A 17,647-nucleotide genomic window follows, 5' to 3' on the forward strand; every position below is an offset into this window, starting at 1 on the left:
ACCCACACCAGGAGCACTGCGAACAGTTCCAGTCTCTGTACCCCTGGAGCAGACCCACACCAGGAGCACCATGCACAGTTCCAGTCTCCGTATCCCTGGTCAGACCACACCGGGAACACCTTGTACAGTTCAGTCTCTGTATCTCTGGGTCAGACCCATACTGGGAATATTGTGTAAAATTCCAAAGTTAGATGCAGGAATGGAGAGAAATTATTTCCAAGCATTGGTCCAAGTGAGTTTGAGGTGGTGAGGGATTTGAAATGGGATGCAGTTGTTTATATCTTCTGAATGTTTCTGAAGGGGGGCTTCAAGCTGGTGAGGTGCAGGAGGCAAGGGGAAGAGATTATGAGAACATTCCGGAACATTCCTCAGCTCTGGTTGGGAGAAAAGGACATCCCATTGGTGAGGACCAGGATTGATCTGTTGATGCAAGATAGGTTATAGGTTACAGGTCATTGACAGTTTTCTCCCCAACTCTGTTGAGTCTTCCAGTGTTGTATCCCTCCCTGTCTCTGTAATACACCAGAATCCGCACACCTCTCAATGGCTTTAAAACATGTTCTGTATCTCTGTAATCTGAAGTTTCAACTTGTCTGCTCTGGAACCTGGTCAGAACCACTGCAAGCACACCGTGCACAGTTCCAGTCCCATATTCCTGGATTAGACCACACCAGGAGCTTAATAGTACCCTGTGTGCTTCCCTACTGCAGGCATTCCACTACTCAGCACATTGGGAGCTTAGCCTTTGTGTCTGACCCCTGAATTTTGTGATGGGACAGTGTGGAGGGAGCTTCACTCTGTGTCTGACCCTGGGAGTGTGTGATGGGACGGTGTGGAGGGAGCTTCACTCTGTGTCTGACCCCGGGAGTGTGTGATGGGACAGTGTGGAGGGAGCTTCACTCTGTGTCTGACCCCAGGAGAGTGTGATGGGACGGTGTGGAGGGAGCTTCACTCTGTGTCTGACCCCGGGAGTGTGTGATGGGACAGTGTGGAGGGAGCTTCACTCTGTGTCTGACCCCGGGAGTGTGTGATGGGACAGTATGGAGGAAGCTTCACTCTGTGTCTGACCCTGGGAGTGTGTGATGGGTCAGTGTGGAGGGAGCTTCACTCTGTGTCTGATCCCAGGAGTGTGTGATGGGACAGTATGGAGGAAGCTTCACTCTGTGTCTGACCCTGGGATGTGTGATGGGACGGTGTGGAGGGAGCTTCACTCTGTGTCTGATCCCAGGAGTGTGTGATGGGACAGTATGGAGGAAGCTTCACTCTGTGTCTGACTCCAGGAATGTGTGATGGGACAGTATGGAGGGAGCTTCACTCTAGGTCTGACTCCGGGAGTGTGTGATGGGACAGTATGGAGGAAGCTTCACTCTATGTCTGACCCCTTTTTTTTAACAAAATTCTTTATTACAAATGTCGGTGCTATACAATATGTACAAAAACAGTGACTAACGCATTTACTTAACTACAAACAGACAATACATATTAAACCAATATATTACCATCTTCATCAATGATGGCATTTACACCCCGCGGAGCCCAACGGTCCCGGAACACCTCTACGGTCGCTGTGGACTGTGCGTATTCCTTTTCAATGTTCACCCGGGCACGAACATATCCCCTAAACATAGCCAGGCAGTCCGCCTGGGGAGAACCTCCTGCCACCCTTTTCCAGGAGCCACGGATGGCAATTTTCACCAGCCCTTGGAGCAAGTTGACAAGGACATCCTCATCCCTCTGTGACCCCCTCCTTACTGGATGACCATATATGAATAGGGTGGGACTGAAATGCAACCAGAAGGCGAGAAGCAGCCACGCAAATACACAAAAAGGGGCTGCAGCCTCACACACTCCATGTACACGTGGTACACGGTCTCCTCCAGCCCGCAGAAATGGCATGCGGCTGAGTGACCCGTGTACAAACTAAAGAATTTATTACAGGGCACCGCTCGATGCAGCACCTTCCAGCCGAGATCCCCAAGGTGCATGGGAAGAACCCCCTCGTAAAGGGTCTTCCACTGGGGACCCTCCTCACCTCCAGGTGGAAAGACCGACCGCCATGGCGTGTCGGGACGGTGGACAAGGGCAAGGAAGTGGAGGGTGTGGAGCAGCAGCCCATAAAGGTACCTCCTGCTTGCATCCCTGAATGGGATTGTGAGTGCCGAGGAGAGACGGCTCAAGTTGTGTGGATTCAGCTCCCGGGTAAGGCTGTGGGGCCTGGGCCCGATGAGCAGCTCAGCTTGAGTCGATCCACACACCTGAGCCGCACCGACATCCGTTGAGGCAGGCAAGGGTCGGCCAGGACTCTGCCCTCTGCCAGAGGAGGGGATTCCCGGCCTGAGGGAACTATGTTCCAGACTCTCAGTAGGTCCTGATAGAAGCCAGGCAGACTCTGCAAAGCAGCACAGCTGACGCCCACCGGTGGTAGCTGCATATCTTCGTGAAGACAGCAGCCCCTCCAGAGGAAGAAAGTCGCCAACACGTGCCACCTGGGAGGGTGCTTGGCGTACAGGAATCTTTGCGGAGTCCTAAGGCGGAGAGCCGCCAGTCGTGTGCGTACACACACCAGCGACTGTCTGCCCTCTCCTACTGGGAGACTCAGAACCGCTGCAGAGACACAGTATTTCCTGTTACCCCAGAAGAAGTCCACTAGCTTCTTCTGCATTCTCGCGACAAAAGGGGCAGAGGGGGGCCAAGGTGACCATCCGGTACCACAACATGGAGGCCACCAGCTGGTTTATGACCACCACCCTGCCTCGACAGGAAAGCACCCTGAGAAGGCCTGACCAGCGCCCCAGCCGGGACACGACCTTTGTCTCCAGGTCCTGCCAGTTCGCCAGCCAGGTCTCCCCAGAAGGACTCAGGTAGACTCCCAGATAGAGAAGGCGTCTGGTGCTCCACTCAAAAGCTCTCATCTCCTCCGGCAGGGAGTCCACCTGCCACTGGCCTACTAAGAGTCCGGAACATTTCGCCCAGTTGATCCTTGCGGAGGATGCCGCCGAGAAAACATCTTGGCACTCGCGCATCCTCCACAGGTCACAGGGGTCTGTCATCATGAGGAGTACATCATCGGCGTAGGCCGAGAGGACGACCTCCATGTCCGGTTCGTGCAGAGCCAGACCTGTCAGCCTTCGCCGAAGAAGGCTGAGGAATGGCTCGACACATCGCATACAGTTGACCAGACATAGGGCACCCCTGATGCACTCCTCTTCGGAAGGGAATAGGTGCTGTCAGTGATCCATTAATCTTAACTAGGCACTCTGTGGCAGAGTACAGGAGCTGAACTCGGGCCACAAAGTGCGGTCCGAGCCCAAAAGCCTGCAGGGTGCACGGTCAAACGCCTTCTCCTGGTCAACAGAAAGAAACACTGGAGCATTTCCTGGAGTAAGTGGATCAAGTCCCGTACTAGGTGGACATTGTCCTGGATGGAGCGGCCCGGGACTGTATAAGATTGGTCAGGATGGACCACCTGTCCAATTACTGAACCCAGACGGTTGGCCATTGCCCGCACGAAGATCTTGTAGTCCGTGCACAAGAGGGAGACCGGCCGCTAGTTCTTTAGCAGGCGGAGGTCTCCCTTCTTGGGCAGTAGGACCACAACAGCTCTTCGCCATGAGAGAGGCATTTCTCCGGTGGCTAGGCTCTCCCCTAGGACAAGGCTGTAATCATCCCCCAGGACATCCCAAAAAGCTTGATAAAACTCAACACTCAGTCCATCCAAGCCAGGGGACCTACCCCTCCGGAGTTGCCGAAGGGCAGTGGACAGCTCCTCCCGAGTCAGGGGGGCATCCAGACACACTGCGTCCTCTGGGCTGACCTTAGGCAAATCCTTCCAGACCTCATTACACGCCTCCGCATTTGACGGACCAGGCGAGAATACGGACCGATAGAATGAACGGACTTCGTTGTTAATTCCATCAGGGTCCGTGATGGAGGAGCCATCGGCAGTCAGCAACTCCACTAGCTGCTTTTGAACTCCCCGCCACTTCTCCAACGAGTAGAAGAAGGGTGAGCCACGGTCCAAATCCTGCAGCATTTGGATCTGTGACCTCACGTACGCACTTCGGGACTGCTGGAGCTGCAGGTTCCTTAGTGCGTCCTTCTTCTCCTGGTATTCCTGCCACAGCTGTTGGTCTCCAGTGGTCGGACCGAGGCGGGACTCCAGGTCAAGCAACGCTCTCTCAAGCCGCTCAACCTCAGAGCTCCGCCTCTTTGTCGACCCCCTAGTATACTCCCGACATAAAAACCAGATGTGGGCTTTGCCCACATCCCACCATAGCCGTAGGGAGCAGAAATCTCTCCGCCTCTCCTTCCAGGAGACCCAGAAAGCTCGGAACGAATCCCGGAATCGGCTGTCCTCCAGCAGCCGGTTGTTAAAATGCCAGTACCCAGATCCCACCCAAGGGTGTAGTGGAATAAATTCCATCCGAACAAGGTGATGATCCGAGCACAACACTGGCCGCATGGAGGACGCTGACACGCGGGAGACGTAGGCCCGAGAGATATATATGCGGTCTATCCTGGAACCCCCCTCTCGAGAAGGCACTAGAGTCGGGGTGAAGATTCTGCCAGCTGTCCACCAAGTCAAAGGAGCCGACTAGCTCCTTTAACTTTTTTGCCGATGCTGGGTCGCGTTGGAGGCCCGAGCGGTCCTCCGCCTCGAGGGTGCAATTGAAGTCTCCCCCAAGGATGATGCAGTCCCCAGGATCGATGGACCTCAGCAGGGTGGACAGCTGGCAGAATAGGCGCGTCTGCATCACCCCGCGCCTGGGAGCATACACATTGATAAAATGCAATGGTACACCATCCAGGCGCACAGCCAGGTGGAGCAGACGGCCGGGCACAACGTCTTGGACTTTTTCGATTTCTGGCTGGAAGGTCGGGGCCAACAGGATCGCCACCCCACTAGAGTTGGAGCTAAGGTGGCTCATGTAGACCCCGCCCTGCCACTCCAGGAGCCAAGCAGACTCGTCCCCAGGGATGGTATGAGTTTCCTGCAGGAAACTCACCGCATACCGCCCATCCCTGAGGACTGATTGTTGTGCCTGTGAAGAGGACCCCTGCTGCCGTTTACATTGAGACTAGCTATGGTAAGCTTCATGTCGGGAGTACACTAGGCCTCAGCAGCTGGCCCATTCCGGTGAGAGCGGAGGTGCCCTCTACCACACTGTCCTGAAAGAAAGCAAGGATACTATTTGCTTTCCGGGCTCGAGCGGTACCAACGCCACCCTGTGACCCACCATCCCCCGTAGGAGTGAGGCTGCTTCTCCCTCTGATGTCCCTTACCAGGTCATCTGGGAAAGGTTTTAGTTGCCGTCTGTCGTTCCCCGACACCGCATTCCTCTTCCCCTTTCCCTTCTGTCTGAGGATGACTCTCAGGGACTTCACCAGCCTCGGCATGCTGGGCCAGCGTAGCGAGGCTAGTTGAGGCCGGTGCTTGGCACCCTCAGAGGTGAAAATGAAATGCTTAATTTCCTCTACAGGTATCAGTGGGGACTTCTCAGGAGGGGTGAGGATGTCCATCGTCTCACTATCGAAGGAGTTCCCCCTCCAATCCTTCACTGCAGATAGATTCCCCATCGTCCTCCCCACATGCTCCAATAGATGGCTGCGCTTGTGACCCACACTGCGCAGCTGGTACCTCACTCATACCTGCCCGCTCCACCGTCGCATCAGTCTCATCCACATTTGCGACAGTGGAGGGACAATCCCCAGGGACTCCCTGCAAGCCATTAATTACTGGGGTTGACGTGCATAGAATATCGTCCTCCCCAGGGGGCAGGTATGAAGGGGAACCTGGCACCTTTGGTCCAAGGGATTCACAAGCAGCCTGGTGCTGAGAGTGAGAGAGCTTTGTCTCGTCTCCTCTTACACTATTCGATACACTTGCCTCCAGGGAGGCGCTGACTAGTAAGTCCTGGGCTAGGTGGAGGCCTCCAGGGCTGTCTCATTTGTGCAAGCAGGGCTACCACAAGCTTTCTGCACAACCACACCAGCTACCCCAGGACTGGTGGCTACATCTGGGGACTCAGGTTTGGAACTAACATCCGCCCGGATTCCCACCCCTTCCTGGGACTCCCCCGCATCTACATCCCCTGCCCTCTTGTGGGAACATTCCCTTCTCCTCTTCACGCCTGAGGAGCACACAGGTGCAGGATTCACCGATGGGGCGGTGCTCTCTGTTTCCATCACCCCGTCTGCTTGCGCACCTCCCTGAGCCCCATGCTCCACTTCAAGGGAAATGGGCGTGAGCTCTGCGGCCTCAGAGGCCGGCTTCTTAAGGTGTTTGGATTTCTTCTTTGCCTTCTTACTCCGCACAGATTCCACCCCGTCCCCCACCTGAACCACAGGGGGAGGAGCAGGGGCCGACCCAACTGTAGGAGTAGGGACAGAGGTAGGTGCAGGGTGAGGGGCCGGGGCAGGGTCAGTTGCAGGCGCAGGTGCACGCGCAGGAGTAGGATCAGGGCCAGAGGTAGCTGGGGCACTGGTGCCCGAAGTGGGCTCCCTAGCGTTTTGGGTGGTAGGACAGTTCCTCCGAAGGTGCCCCACCTCCCTGCACGTATGGCACCGTGGGCGCTCGGAGCTCCAATACACCTGATAGTCCACACCCCCATGCCGGGCAGTAAACCGGCCCTCAATGTCATCCTCCCTTTCCAGCTGCATGAATACCTGACGCCGGAAAGAGATTACGGTGCGGAGGGTGCGTCTCTTAAATTTGTGTCAGATGGCAGTTATCTCCGACCTTACTTGCCCTAAACGGGCCAGTGGGGGAAGCAGGTCCTCATTCGGAATGAAAGGCTTGACATGACCAAGCACGATACGCTGCATGGGGGCCGTCACCAGCTCCATCGGTAAAAAGATGTTGTCTACCGTGACTCCCCTGCTTAGAGCCCGGTGCACTAACTCTTCATTCGCCAGATAGAACACTGCCTTTCCAAACTCGTTTTCGGTGGCCAAAATACCACCTTTCCCCACAAGGTCCTCCATTGCCTCCGTACACTTTTCTAGTGTCATTCCAGGGCGCAAAATACATTGCACCCCAGGTTCCACCTTCACCGACCGAAACAGGGCGTTGTCCGAGGCCGGGGAGGCAGCCGCCCTTGCGTAACTCCCCGAAGGCCCGCGACTCTCTGGAGACCGGTCCGGCATGCTGGCGCTCTTTCCAGTCCGCGAATTTTACGGCGGCACCGGTTAGAAGTCCTGGAGCAAGTCGAATAACTGGCCGGGAAAGTTTGCAGTCGACAGTACCTCGCTGGCTCGGCACCAGAAATTCCAGCGCCAGGAAAGGCTCCATCGGACTTGCAGAAACCCAGGCCGGGAGAGGTCGAAACGTCCTTTCAGATGCTCCGGCTCCTGCACCGGACGAAAATCAGGAAGATAATGAGGAGGAACGTTGCCCCGATGTTAGTGGGGGAACGACGGCGTTCGTCTCCGGTTTCGGAGCGAACCAGCTTCCTGGCGAGTTGCCAGCGGCCGCAGCTGGGAGCTACGTAGTTAGCAGCCGCCAACAAACTCAGTCCAAACTGGCAGTAAAACTCCACACCGAGCTTCCGCACCAGCGCCGTCACTCACTCAGTTGTCCAAGAGACTTTTAAAGCCACCTCCAAAGTATTCCACGCACTTTATCCAGTAGTTTTCCTTTGATTTCTCCCAGCTCAGTCAGCACAGCTCCTCTCCGTGTCTGACCCTGGGAGTGTGTGATGGGACAGTGTGGATGGAGCTTCACTCTGTGTCTGATCCCGGGAGTGTGTGATGGGATGGTGTCGAGGGAGCTTCACTCTGTGTCTGACCCTCGGAGTGTGTGATGGGACGGTGTGGAGGGAGCTTCACTCTGTGTCTGACCTTGGGAATGTGTGATGGGATGATGTGGAGGGAGATTGATGGAGATTGTGTGAGATGAGGACACATCGCCATGCCATACACACGTTCTCTGGAGAATTGATGAGGTTGTCACATCTCTGATGTCTGATTTATCATTCTAGGAATCACCTGTGATCCGGCTCTGAAGCTCGGGAATGAATACTATGATGACATTGATGACCCTGACTCACTGAAGGAAGGTTAGTGAGAGTCACACATTATTGTGTGGGCCCCTGCCCCACAGATCCGACACATCTGTATCCCTGTGTAAGGCCATACCGGGAGTACCGTGCACACCCTCCCGTTTTTGCATGATATTGAGGTTGATATTGATGGGTGTATAGGCGGTTACAGATGGAGGGGGGAGGGTGGTGTAGGGGCCAGACAGAGATACGGGAATTGGCAGAATTGTCTCCCAGAGTTGGTCCAAGTGAGTGTGGGATGTTTGTTGTTGAAATGGGACGGAGCTGTTGATACGTTCTGAATGTTTCGGAAGGGATGCTCCAGGCTGGTGAGCCTGAAGAGGCAAGCGGATTGGATTACGCGAACGTCCCAGAACATTCTTCGGTTCCGGTTGGGAAAAAAGGACATCCAACTGCTGAGGATCGGGATTAAACTGTTGAAGCAAGATAAGGGAATACTGCATTCCTCCATGTTCCAGCCCTACACCCCTCCCTGTGTCTGAAACCCACCAGAATGCTCACACCTCTCAGCAGCTTAAAAACATCCCCTGTACCTCTGTAATCTGTAGTTCTGACCAATCTGCTCTGGAATTCAAACCCCTGCGACAGAGCACATCAGCAGAACCATGCACAGTTCCAGTCCCATTTGCTGGGGTTAGACCTCACCGGGAGCTTAATTGTACCCTTAATTGTACAGGAACCCTATAGTGGTTCCTGACTATAGGCGTTCTGCTGTGTGTCTCACCTCGAGTGCGTGATGGGACAGAGTGGAAGGAGTTTCACTCTACATTTGACCCGGGGGTGTGTGATGGGACGGTGTGGAGGGAGCCTCACTCTGTGTTTGACCCAGCAGGTTTGGATGGGATGGTGTAGAGAGAGTTTCACTTTACATTTGACCCAGGAGGTGTGTGATGGGACAGTGTGGAGAGAGTTTCATTTTGTGTTTGACCCAGGGGCATGTTGTGGGACAGTGTGCAGGGAGCTTCACTCTGTTTGATCCAGGGGTGTGTGATGGGATGGTGTAGAAGGAGATGATGGACGCCTGTGTTGTGTATAGCCAGTAAGATGGACACATCACTACCCAATGTACTGTAGAGTATTGATGAAACAGAGGTTGTCACATCCCTGACCTGTGATTTATCATTTCTGGAATCACCAGCAAAACAGCTCAGAAGCCAAGGGATGAACATTATGCTGATGATGATAAGACTGAGTCAGTTAGTGTCCCGTGGCCTCCTACCCCATGGTGCAACCATACATGGATCCTACACACTTCCCCAAACGGTATCCATGTGTTCAACCACACCGGGAGCACTATGCTCAATACTCATCTCCATATCCCTGGGTCAGACCCACACCGGGAGCACCGTGCACAGTTCCAGTCTCCGTACCCCTGAGTCAGACCCACACCAGGAACACCGCGCACAGTTCCAGTCTCCGTACCCCTGAGTCAGACCCACACCAGGAACACCGCGCACAGTTCCAGTTTCCGTATCCCTGAGTCAGACCCACACCAGGAACACCGCGCACAGTTCCAGTCTCCGTACCCCTGAGTCAGACCCACACCAGGAACACCGCGCACAGTTCCAGTTTCCGTATCCCTGAGTCAGACCCACACCAGGAACACCGTGCACAGTTTCAGTCTCCGTATCCCTGAGTCAGACCCACACCACGAACACCGTGCACAGTTCCAGTCTCCGTATCCCTGAGTCAGACCCACACCAGGAACACCGCGCACAGTTCCAGTCTCCGTACCCCTGAGTCAGACCCACACCAGGAACACCGCGCACAGTTCCAGTCTCCGTATCCCTGGGTCAGACCCACACCAGGAACACCGCGCACAGTTCCAGTTTCCGTACCCCTGAGTCAGACCCACACCAGGAACACCGCGCACAGTTCCAGTCTCCGTACCCCTGAGTCAGACCCACACCAGGAACACCGCGCACAGTTCCAGTTTCCGTACCCCTGAGTCAGACCCACACCACGAACACCGTGCACAGTTCCAGTCTCCGTATCCCTGAGTCAGACCCACACCGGGAGCACCGTGCACAGTTCCAGTCTCCGTATCCCTGGGTCAGATCCACACCGGGAGCACCGTGCACAGTTCCAGTCTCCATGCAATACTTAAGTGAATTTTGCCTGATGTGGAGAGGGTTATAGAGAGGGAGTGGTTTTGGAGCCAGAGGGAGATACAGGGATGCGGGGAAGTGTTTCCCAGCTTGGCTCCAAGTGAGTTTGAGATGCTGGATGTGTTGAACTGGGACGAAGCTGTTTACATATTTTGTATGTTTCAGAACGGGCGCTCCAGGCTGGAGAGGTGGAGGAAGAAAGTAGAAGAGATTACGAGAATGTTCCGGAACCTTCTGCAGCTCTGTTGGGGAAAAGAGGATGCCCCAGTGGTGAGGACCATGATTGAACTGTTGTTGCAAGTCTTGCGACAACTGAATGAAGCATTTCTCCCCATCTCTGTAAACCCCTACACCCATAAGACGTTAAGACATAGGAGTGGAATTTGGCTATTTTGCCCATTGAATATGCTCTGCCATATAATCATGGCTGATTCAGTATCCATCCTGACCCCATCCTTCTGACTTCTTGCCATAACTTTTGAAGCCCTTACTAATCAAGAAACTATTTACCTCCGCTTTAAATTTAGCCAATGACTTGTCCTCCACAGCTGACTGTGACAATGAATTCCACAGATTCACCCACCACACTCTGGCTAAAGAAATTCCTCCTCAGCTCTGTTCTAAAGGGTCATCCTGTAATATCGAGTCTGTGCCCTCTGGTCCTAGACTCTCCCATTATTTGAAATGTCCTCTCCATGTCTACTCTATCTAGGCTTGTTAATATTCAATACCCTCTCTGTCTCTCTCTGTCTCCTTTACTCATCTGGTCCCTACACCCCAACTCGTCTCTATGAAACGTCCTGCACCCCTCCCTATCTCTGGGTCCCCTTCCCAATCTCTGTGATCCCTTCCAGCCCCTGCATCACTCCCTGTTTCTGTGACCCTTTCCGGACCCTGCACACCTTCCTGCCTCTATGACCCACCTCTGGCCCCCGCACCCCTCCCTGACTCCATGACCCCTTCCAGCCCCTGCACCCCTCCCTGACTCCGTGACCCCTTCCAGCTCTTGTACTCCTCCCTGTCTCTGTAAGCCCAGATGACTTGAAAGGGATTTCATTTCAGAGATGACACTGGTCTCTCTGTGTGATCTGGATGGTTCACCTCAGTGTTTAGGAGAGTTTGAATCAAGCCATTTGTAATGTGGTAAATAAGCTGGGAGTTATTGGGCATACGTCTCCCAAAAGAGGGAGAGATATGGGTTGGTCAATGAGGGGATGAATGTAGGGCCAGTAGAAGTCTGGATGGGCTAAATGCCCACCAACCTTTCAATGAGAATGCAGTAGAATAAAACACTGGGCCCCTTATCTGTTCTGAGTACATGCTTCAGTGAAAGTGGAGACACAGGTAGACAGCGTGGTGAAGAAGGCATTTGGCAAGCTAATCAGTATCAGATAGGGCACTGAGTACTGTAGTTGGGACATTATGTTGCAGTTGTACAAGACACTGCTGTTTTGTGCACTTGGACTATCGTGTTCAGTGTTGATTACTTTGCTGTAGGATAGCAACGGAGCAAAGGAGATTTCGGAGGATGTTGCCTGGCCTCGTAGGACTGAGTTATGGAGAGGGGTTGAGCAGATTGGGACTTCATTTGCTGGAAAGTTGGAGAATGAGGTGTATAAAATCATGAGGAGAGGGTGAATATACAGCCTTTTTCCCCAGCGCTGGGGAATCAAGTAGAGGTGAGAGGAGAGATTTCACTGGAACCTGAGGGGAAACTTCTTCACACCCAGAGGGTGGTAGCTATATGGAATGAAATGCTGGGAAGTTGTTGTGACGGGTACTCTACACTGACGATGTTTAAAAGACAGTTGGACAGGAAAGTTTAGAAGGATATGGGCCAAACACAGGCAAATGGGATCTTGGTTGGATGTGGATCAGTTGGGCTGATGGGCCTGTTTCCGTGATGAGCAATTCAAGGATTCTAAGGTAAGATCATTCGGGTCTATGGTGCTGGCCCTCACTTCCAGTGAGCTGTTGAACACTGCTGGTGTGGCAGTGACGAACTCTGCTGTCTTTTGCCTGTGTGTGAAGGTGTATCTGATCAGAGTGAAACCAACACCATGAGAATGTTTCCAGCTGGAATTGAGGAGGTGTGGGCTCAGGATGTCCCCAGTTAGGTGAGAACCATCTTGTTATAGGCTCCTACTGCATCATCCCATCACACACTCCTGGGGTCAGAAACAACATGAAGCTCCTCCACACCATCCCATCACAAACCCCCGGGGTCAGACACAGAGTGAACCTTCCTCCACACCGTCCCATCACACACTCCCAGGGTCAGACACAAAGTGAAGCTCCCTCCACACCATCCCATCACACAATCCCGGGGTCAGACACAGAGTGAACCTCCCTCCATACCATCCCATCACACACTCCCAGGGTCAGACACAGAGTGAAGCTCCCTCCACACTGTCCCATCACACACTCCCAGGGTCAGACACAAAGTGAGGTTCCCTCCATACTGTGTCTGACCCTGGGAGCGTATGATCGGAGGGAATGCAGAAGCAGGCCATTCGACCCAACATGACCATGATAGCCTTTCTCCCCATCTACACAATTCCTTTTCTTCATTAGCAACTCATTGCTCTATGCCATGCTGTGCAAGTGCCTGTCTAAATGTGCTTGTCTAGATGGTGTGATTCTAATGTGGCAGAGGAGCAAACATAAATGGCAAATGTGTCAAGTTAATCAAAACTGGCTGGATGTGGTTTGGAAAGATCCCAAGCTTTATAAATACTGTAAAAGAGAATAAGATAGGCAGAGACACAGCACTGAACATTACATCACAGTACAGGCCATCAGCCCCCAATGTTGTGCCAACTTTTTAAACTTACTTTAAGATCAGTCTAAACCTTCCCTCTTACATAGCCTTCCATTTTTCTATCATCCATATGCCTATCTAAAAGTCTATTAAATGTCCCTAATGAACCTGCCTCTACAACTACCTCTGGTAATGCATTCCACACATCAACTACTCTCTGTGTAAAAAAAACCTCTTCTTCCAAGAATCCTTCTACTTTCCTCCCATCAGCTTAAATTATTCCCCCTCATACAGCTATTTCTGCCCTGGGGAAGAAGTCTCCAGCTCAACACTCGATCTATCACTGTAATCATTTTGTACACCTCTATCAAGTGATCTTTCTTCCTGCTTTGCTTCCGTGAGAAGAGCCTGAGGTTCACTTAACCTTTCTTCATAAAGTATGCTGTCTAATCCAGTCAACATCTTGATAAATCCCCTAAGCACTCTTTCTAAAGCTTCCTCATTCTTATAATGAGCAGCCAGAACTGAGCATGTGGGCATACTCCATGTGTGATCTAACCAGGGTTTTACAGAGGTGTGACATTACTTTTCAGCTCTGGATCTCAATATCCCCATTTATAAAGGTGAATGCACCACATGCTGCCTTAACCCGGTCAACCTGCTTGGCAACTTTGAGGGATCTACAGCCAGGGACCATAGAGATCGCCCTGTCTGTCCACACTGCTAAGAATCCTACCATTAATCCTGTGTTCTGCCTTCAGATTCAACCTTCCAAAGTGAATCACTTCACACTTTCTGTGTTGAATTCCATCTGCAACTTCTCAGCCCAGCCCTGCATCTTCTCATTGTGCCACTGTAACCTACGACAACCACAGCTCCGCCAACCTTCATGTCATCTGCGATTTTAATTACCCAGCCTTCCACTTCCTCATCCAAATTATTTATAGAAATCACAAAGAGCAGGGGTCCCAGATCAGATCCCTGTGGAACTCCACCGGCCTCCAGGCAGAATATGCTCCTTCTACAACCATCCTCTGCCTTCAATCAACACAGAACCCCAAGCCTCTTGAATGAGCCTACTACGAGGAACCTTATCAAACACCTTACCAGAATCTATATACACCACTTCTGCAGCTCTACCTTCATCAATATCCATTATCACATCCTCAAAATATCAATCAGGCTCGTGAGGCATGACCTGCTCCTCACAATCCATATTCAGACTATGGTTCTGCAAAAGCTCATAAATCCTGTCTCTAATAACCCTCTTGCCTACCACTGAAGAAAGACTCATTGGTTTACAATTCCCAGGGAGTCAAGGCATTGGATACAGTGCAGAGAGGATTTACTAGAAATAATCCAAGGATAAATCATGAGCTTCCCAGTACAGAAAGAGGCCCTCTGGCCTGCTTATGTCTCCTGGCCTACCTCAGTTTGACAAATTTGCATGCATTTGCCCCATCACCTAAATCTTTCCTATCCACATATGTCCAAGTGTCTTTTTAATGTGATAATTGTACCCACCTCTACACTTGCTCTGGCAACTCGTTCCATACATCCACCACTCTCCGTGTGGAAAAACCTCCCCTCAGGTCCCATTTAAATCTCATTTTAAACCTGCACCCTCTTACACTTCCCTATCCTGGGGAAAAGGCAGTAACCATCCACCTTATCAACATCCCTCATGGCTTTATAAACCTCTATAAGGGCACCCCTCGGCCTCCTTCACTCCAGGGAACTTCCAGTAATGCCCCCACCACCCCCCTTCATCTTTCCCCATCCCCTTTTCCCTCTCTCACCTCATCTCCTTGCCTGTCCAACGCCTCCTTCTGGTGCTCCTCCCCCTTTTCTTTCTTCCACGGCCTTCTGTCTCTTTCAGCAATCAACTTCCCAGCTCTTTGCTTCATCCCTCCCCCTTCAGGTTTCACCTGTCACCTGGTGTTTCTCTCTCCACTCTCCCACCTTTTAAATCCACTCCTCAGTTTTTATTCCCCAGTCCTGCTGAAAGGTCTCAGCCTGAAACATGAACTGTACTCTTTTCCATAGATGCTGCCTGGCCTGCTGAGTTCCTCCAGCATTTTGTGTGTGTATTGCGCGGATTGCCAGCATCTGGAGATTTTATCTTGTCTGTAATTACTCTAATTCAGTGGCCCCCAACCACTGGGCCGCGGACCGGTACCGGGCTGCAAAGCACATGCTACCGGGCTGCAAGGAAAAGATATGAGTCAGCTGCACCTTTCCTCATTCCCTGTCACGCCCGCTGTTGAACTTGAACACCTCCCCCCCCACCCCCCTGTTGGCCGGTCCGCAAGAATATTCTCAATATTAAACCAGTCCGCGGTGCAAAAAAGGTTGGGGACCCCTGATCAAATTGGCTGGAGTTGTGTGTGGTTACTCTGATTGCTTAGAGTTAGGTTGAGAATGAGTATGTTTGCTCTGACTGATTGGAGTTGCTTTGAGAGTCAGTACAGTTGCTCTGATTGGCTAGAGTTGCATTGAAAGTGAATATGATTTGCTGGAGTAATATTGAGTATGAGTACAAAGCTCAAAAGTTCATGGTATCTTTGATATCACAGTGCATATATGTCAGCATATACTACCCTGAGATACAGTAGCTCTGATTGGGTGGAGTTATATTGAGAGCCAGTGTAGTTGCTCTGATTGGCTGGAGGAGTATTGACAATGAGTATCTTTGCTCTGATTGGTTGAAGTTGGCACTAAAAGTGAGTACTCTCACTCTGATTGGCAGGCCCTCAATTTGAGGAGGAGTGTAGCCCTTCAGATTGCCTGCATTTGATCTTGAGGGCTCATCTTGCCCATGACAGATTGGAGTTAAACAACACTCACAAAATACTGGAGGAACTCAGCAGGTCAGGCAGCATCTATGAGGGGAATAAACAGCTGACATTTGGGCTGAGACCCTTTATTAGGGAAAGTTTGAATTATTGCCTGGAGTGCAGGAGTTAGTAAAGGGAGATTTGATAGGGGTATACAGAATTATGAGGGGTATACACAGGGTAAATGCATGCAGACTTTTGCCTCTGAAGTTGGGTGAGACTAGGACTAGAGGCCATAGGTTAAAGGAGAAAGGTAAAATATTTAAGAGTAACCTAAAGGAGAACTTCTTCACTCAGAGGGTGATGAGAGAGCTGGAGTTTTTTTGCCGGAGCAAGTGGGAAAGGGTTGATCATTTGCTGTGGAAAGGGGAGAGGGTGCTTTGGGGTTCTAACGTTTCCTGTCCATTCATTCTTTGGGTTGTTTCTTTTTTCTCTTTCGTGGATGTCTGTGAAGAGTAAGGATTTCAGGTTGTATACACTCTGATATTAAATTGAACCATTGACGTTTGGACAGATACATGGATGGGAGGGATATTGAGGGTTATGGTCCGGGTGCAGGTAGTTGGGAATAGGCAGAGTAACATTTCAGCATGGACAAGATGGGCCAAAAGGCTTGTTTCTGTTCTATGACTATCAGGACTGGAAAGCAAGCGGGAAGAAGGTTGGGGGGAGAGGTACAAACTGACAGGCGACAGCGAGACCGGTTGACGAGGAAGATGGGTGCGTGTGGGAGGGGGTATGATGTAAGAAGCGAAGAGCTGAACAGGAAGCAATCTGATAGAAGAGTATCGTGGACCATGGAAGGAAGGGAAGGATGGGGGACACCAGAGGGCGGTGATGTGCAGTTCCTGAGGGCAGGGGAAGGGAAGAGAAGCAGTGGGAGGGGTAAACAGAATCTGGAAATCAAAGGGGGGTGTTGTCATCAGGCTGGAGGTTACCCAGGTGGAACATGATGTCTTGCTCCTCCAACCCGTATCTGGCTTCGTCATGGTTGCAGAGGAGGTCAGTGTAGAAATTGGAAGTGGGAGTGAAATGGGTAGCCACTCAAGATCCTATCTGTTACGATGTCTGGAGTGAATGTGCTCAATGAAATGTTCGCCCCACCACACCCAGTCTGCACTGGGTCTCAGTGGATTGAATTGACTTCGGGACAGCAGTTTTTCCTGAGCCAGGCCATGATCTTCAAACAGCTGCCACCTGTTGATCCTCTAACTCTCTCTCCCTCTGCAGCTCCTGGACCAAAGGAGTAGCCCTGCGGGATCCATTGCCAGGAAGGGCCTCCCGAATCCACCTTCACCACCACCACATCTGTGGGGGAAGGGGTGACAGGGTCTGTCTCTTCTATTTATGTTATTGCTCCTGCTTCCTGATCAAAGGGTGGACCACAGAGAGCCTACGTCAGATTTCGGCATCTGCTTACCCCCACCGCCAACTTGGGTGGGAATGGGTCAACAGGCCGTTCCTCAAGAATCTGCGGAATTACTGCTCAATGGCGACAAGCTTGTGAATTCTCGTTTCTCTTGCATTTTGTAGATTATCTGATGCTTGGAAATTATTGCAACATAAAGGTTGTAGTTCCATTTAATGGGGCGTTGACAAAAAGAATGCATTAAAATGCCAACAATGCTGTTAAAGTTGAAAGTTGTGTGTTGATTGTCAAGTGTGCTCAGGTGCAAGGAAAAACTTGCATCACAGGCATAAAACATCAGGGAGTCAATGTTCACAAGGAAAACATAAATTAAGTGTACAGCTGCAGCTCAGTAATATCTCAGTTAATGTAATGTTATTTTAGAGCCGGCGACCCGGGTTTAAGTCCACCTCTGTAAGGAGTTGGTGCATTCTCCCAGTGACTGTGTGGCTTTCCCCTGGCTGCTCTGGTTT

General features: G+C 51.7%; 1 protein-coding gene across 5 annotated transcripts in view; it reads left to right on the forward strand.

Annotated features, from left to right (window-relative positions):
- The window catches only part of LOC140201675 (uncharacterized), a 64,607-nt gene extending 47,216 nt beyond the window's left edge, over positions 1–17,391 (forward strand). For all 5 annotated transcript variants that reach the window (XM_072266161.1, XM_072266163.1, XM_072266166.1 and 2 more), the window contains 3 exons: positions 7,980–8,057; positions 10,334–10,438; positions 16,997–17,391. In XM_072266161.1, coding sequence (XP_072122262.1) covers positions 7,980–8,057; positions 10,334–10,438; positions 16,997–17,016 — 203 coding nt within the window. In that variant the 3' untranslated portion in view covers positions 17,017–17,391. The remainder of the gene's footprint in view (positions 1–7,979; positions 8,058–10,333; positions 10,439–16,996) is intronic.
- Positions 17,392–17,647: the final 256 nt, after the last annotated feature.

Source organism: Mobula birostris, chromosome 8 (genome assembly GCF_030028105.1).
Source record: "Mobula birostris isolate sMobBir1 chromosome 8, sMobBir1.hap1, whole genome shotgun sequence".
Classification (NCBI taxonomy): Eukaryota; Metazoa; Chordata; class Chondrichthyes; order Myliobatiformes; family Myliobatidae; genus Mobula; species Mobula birostris.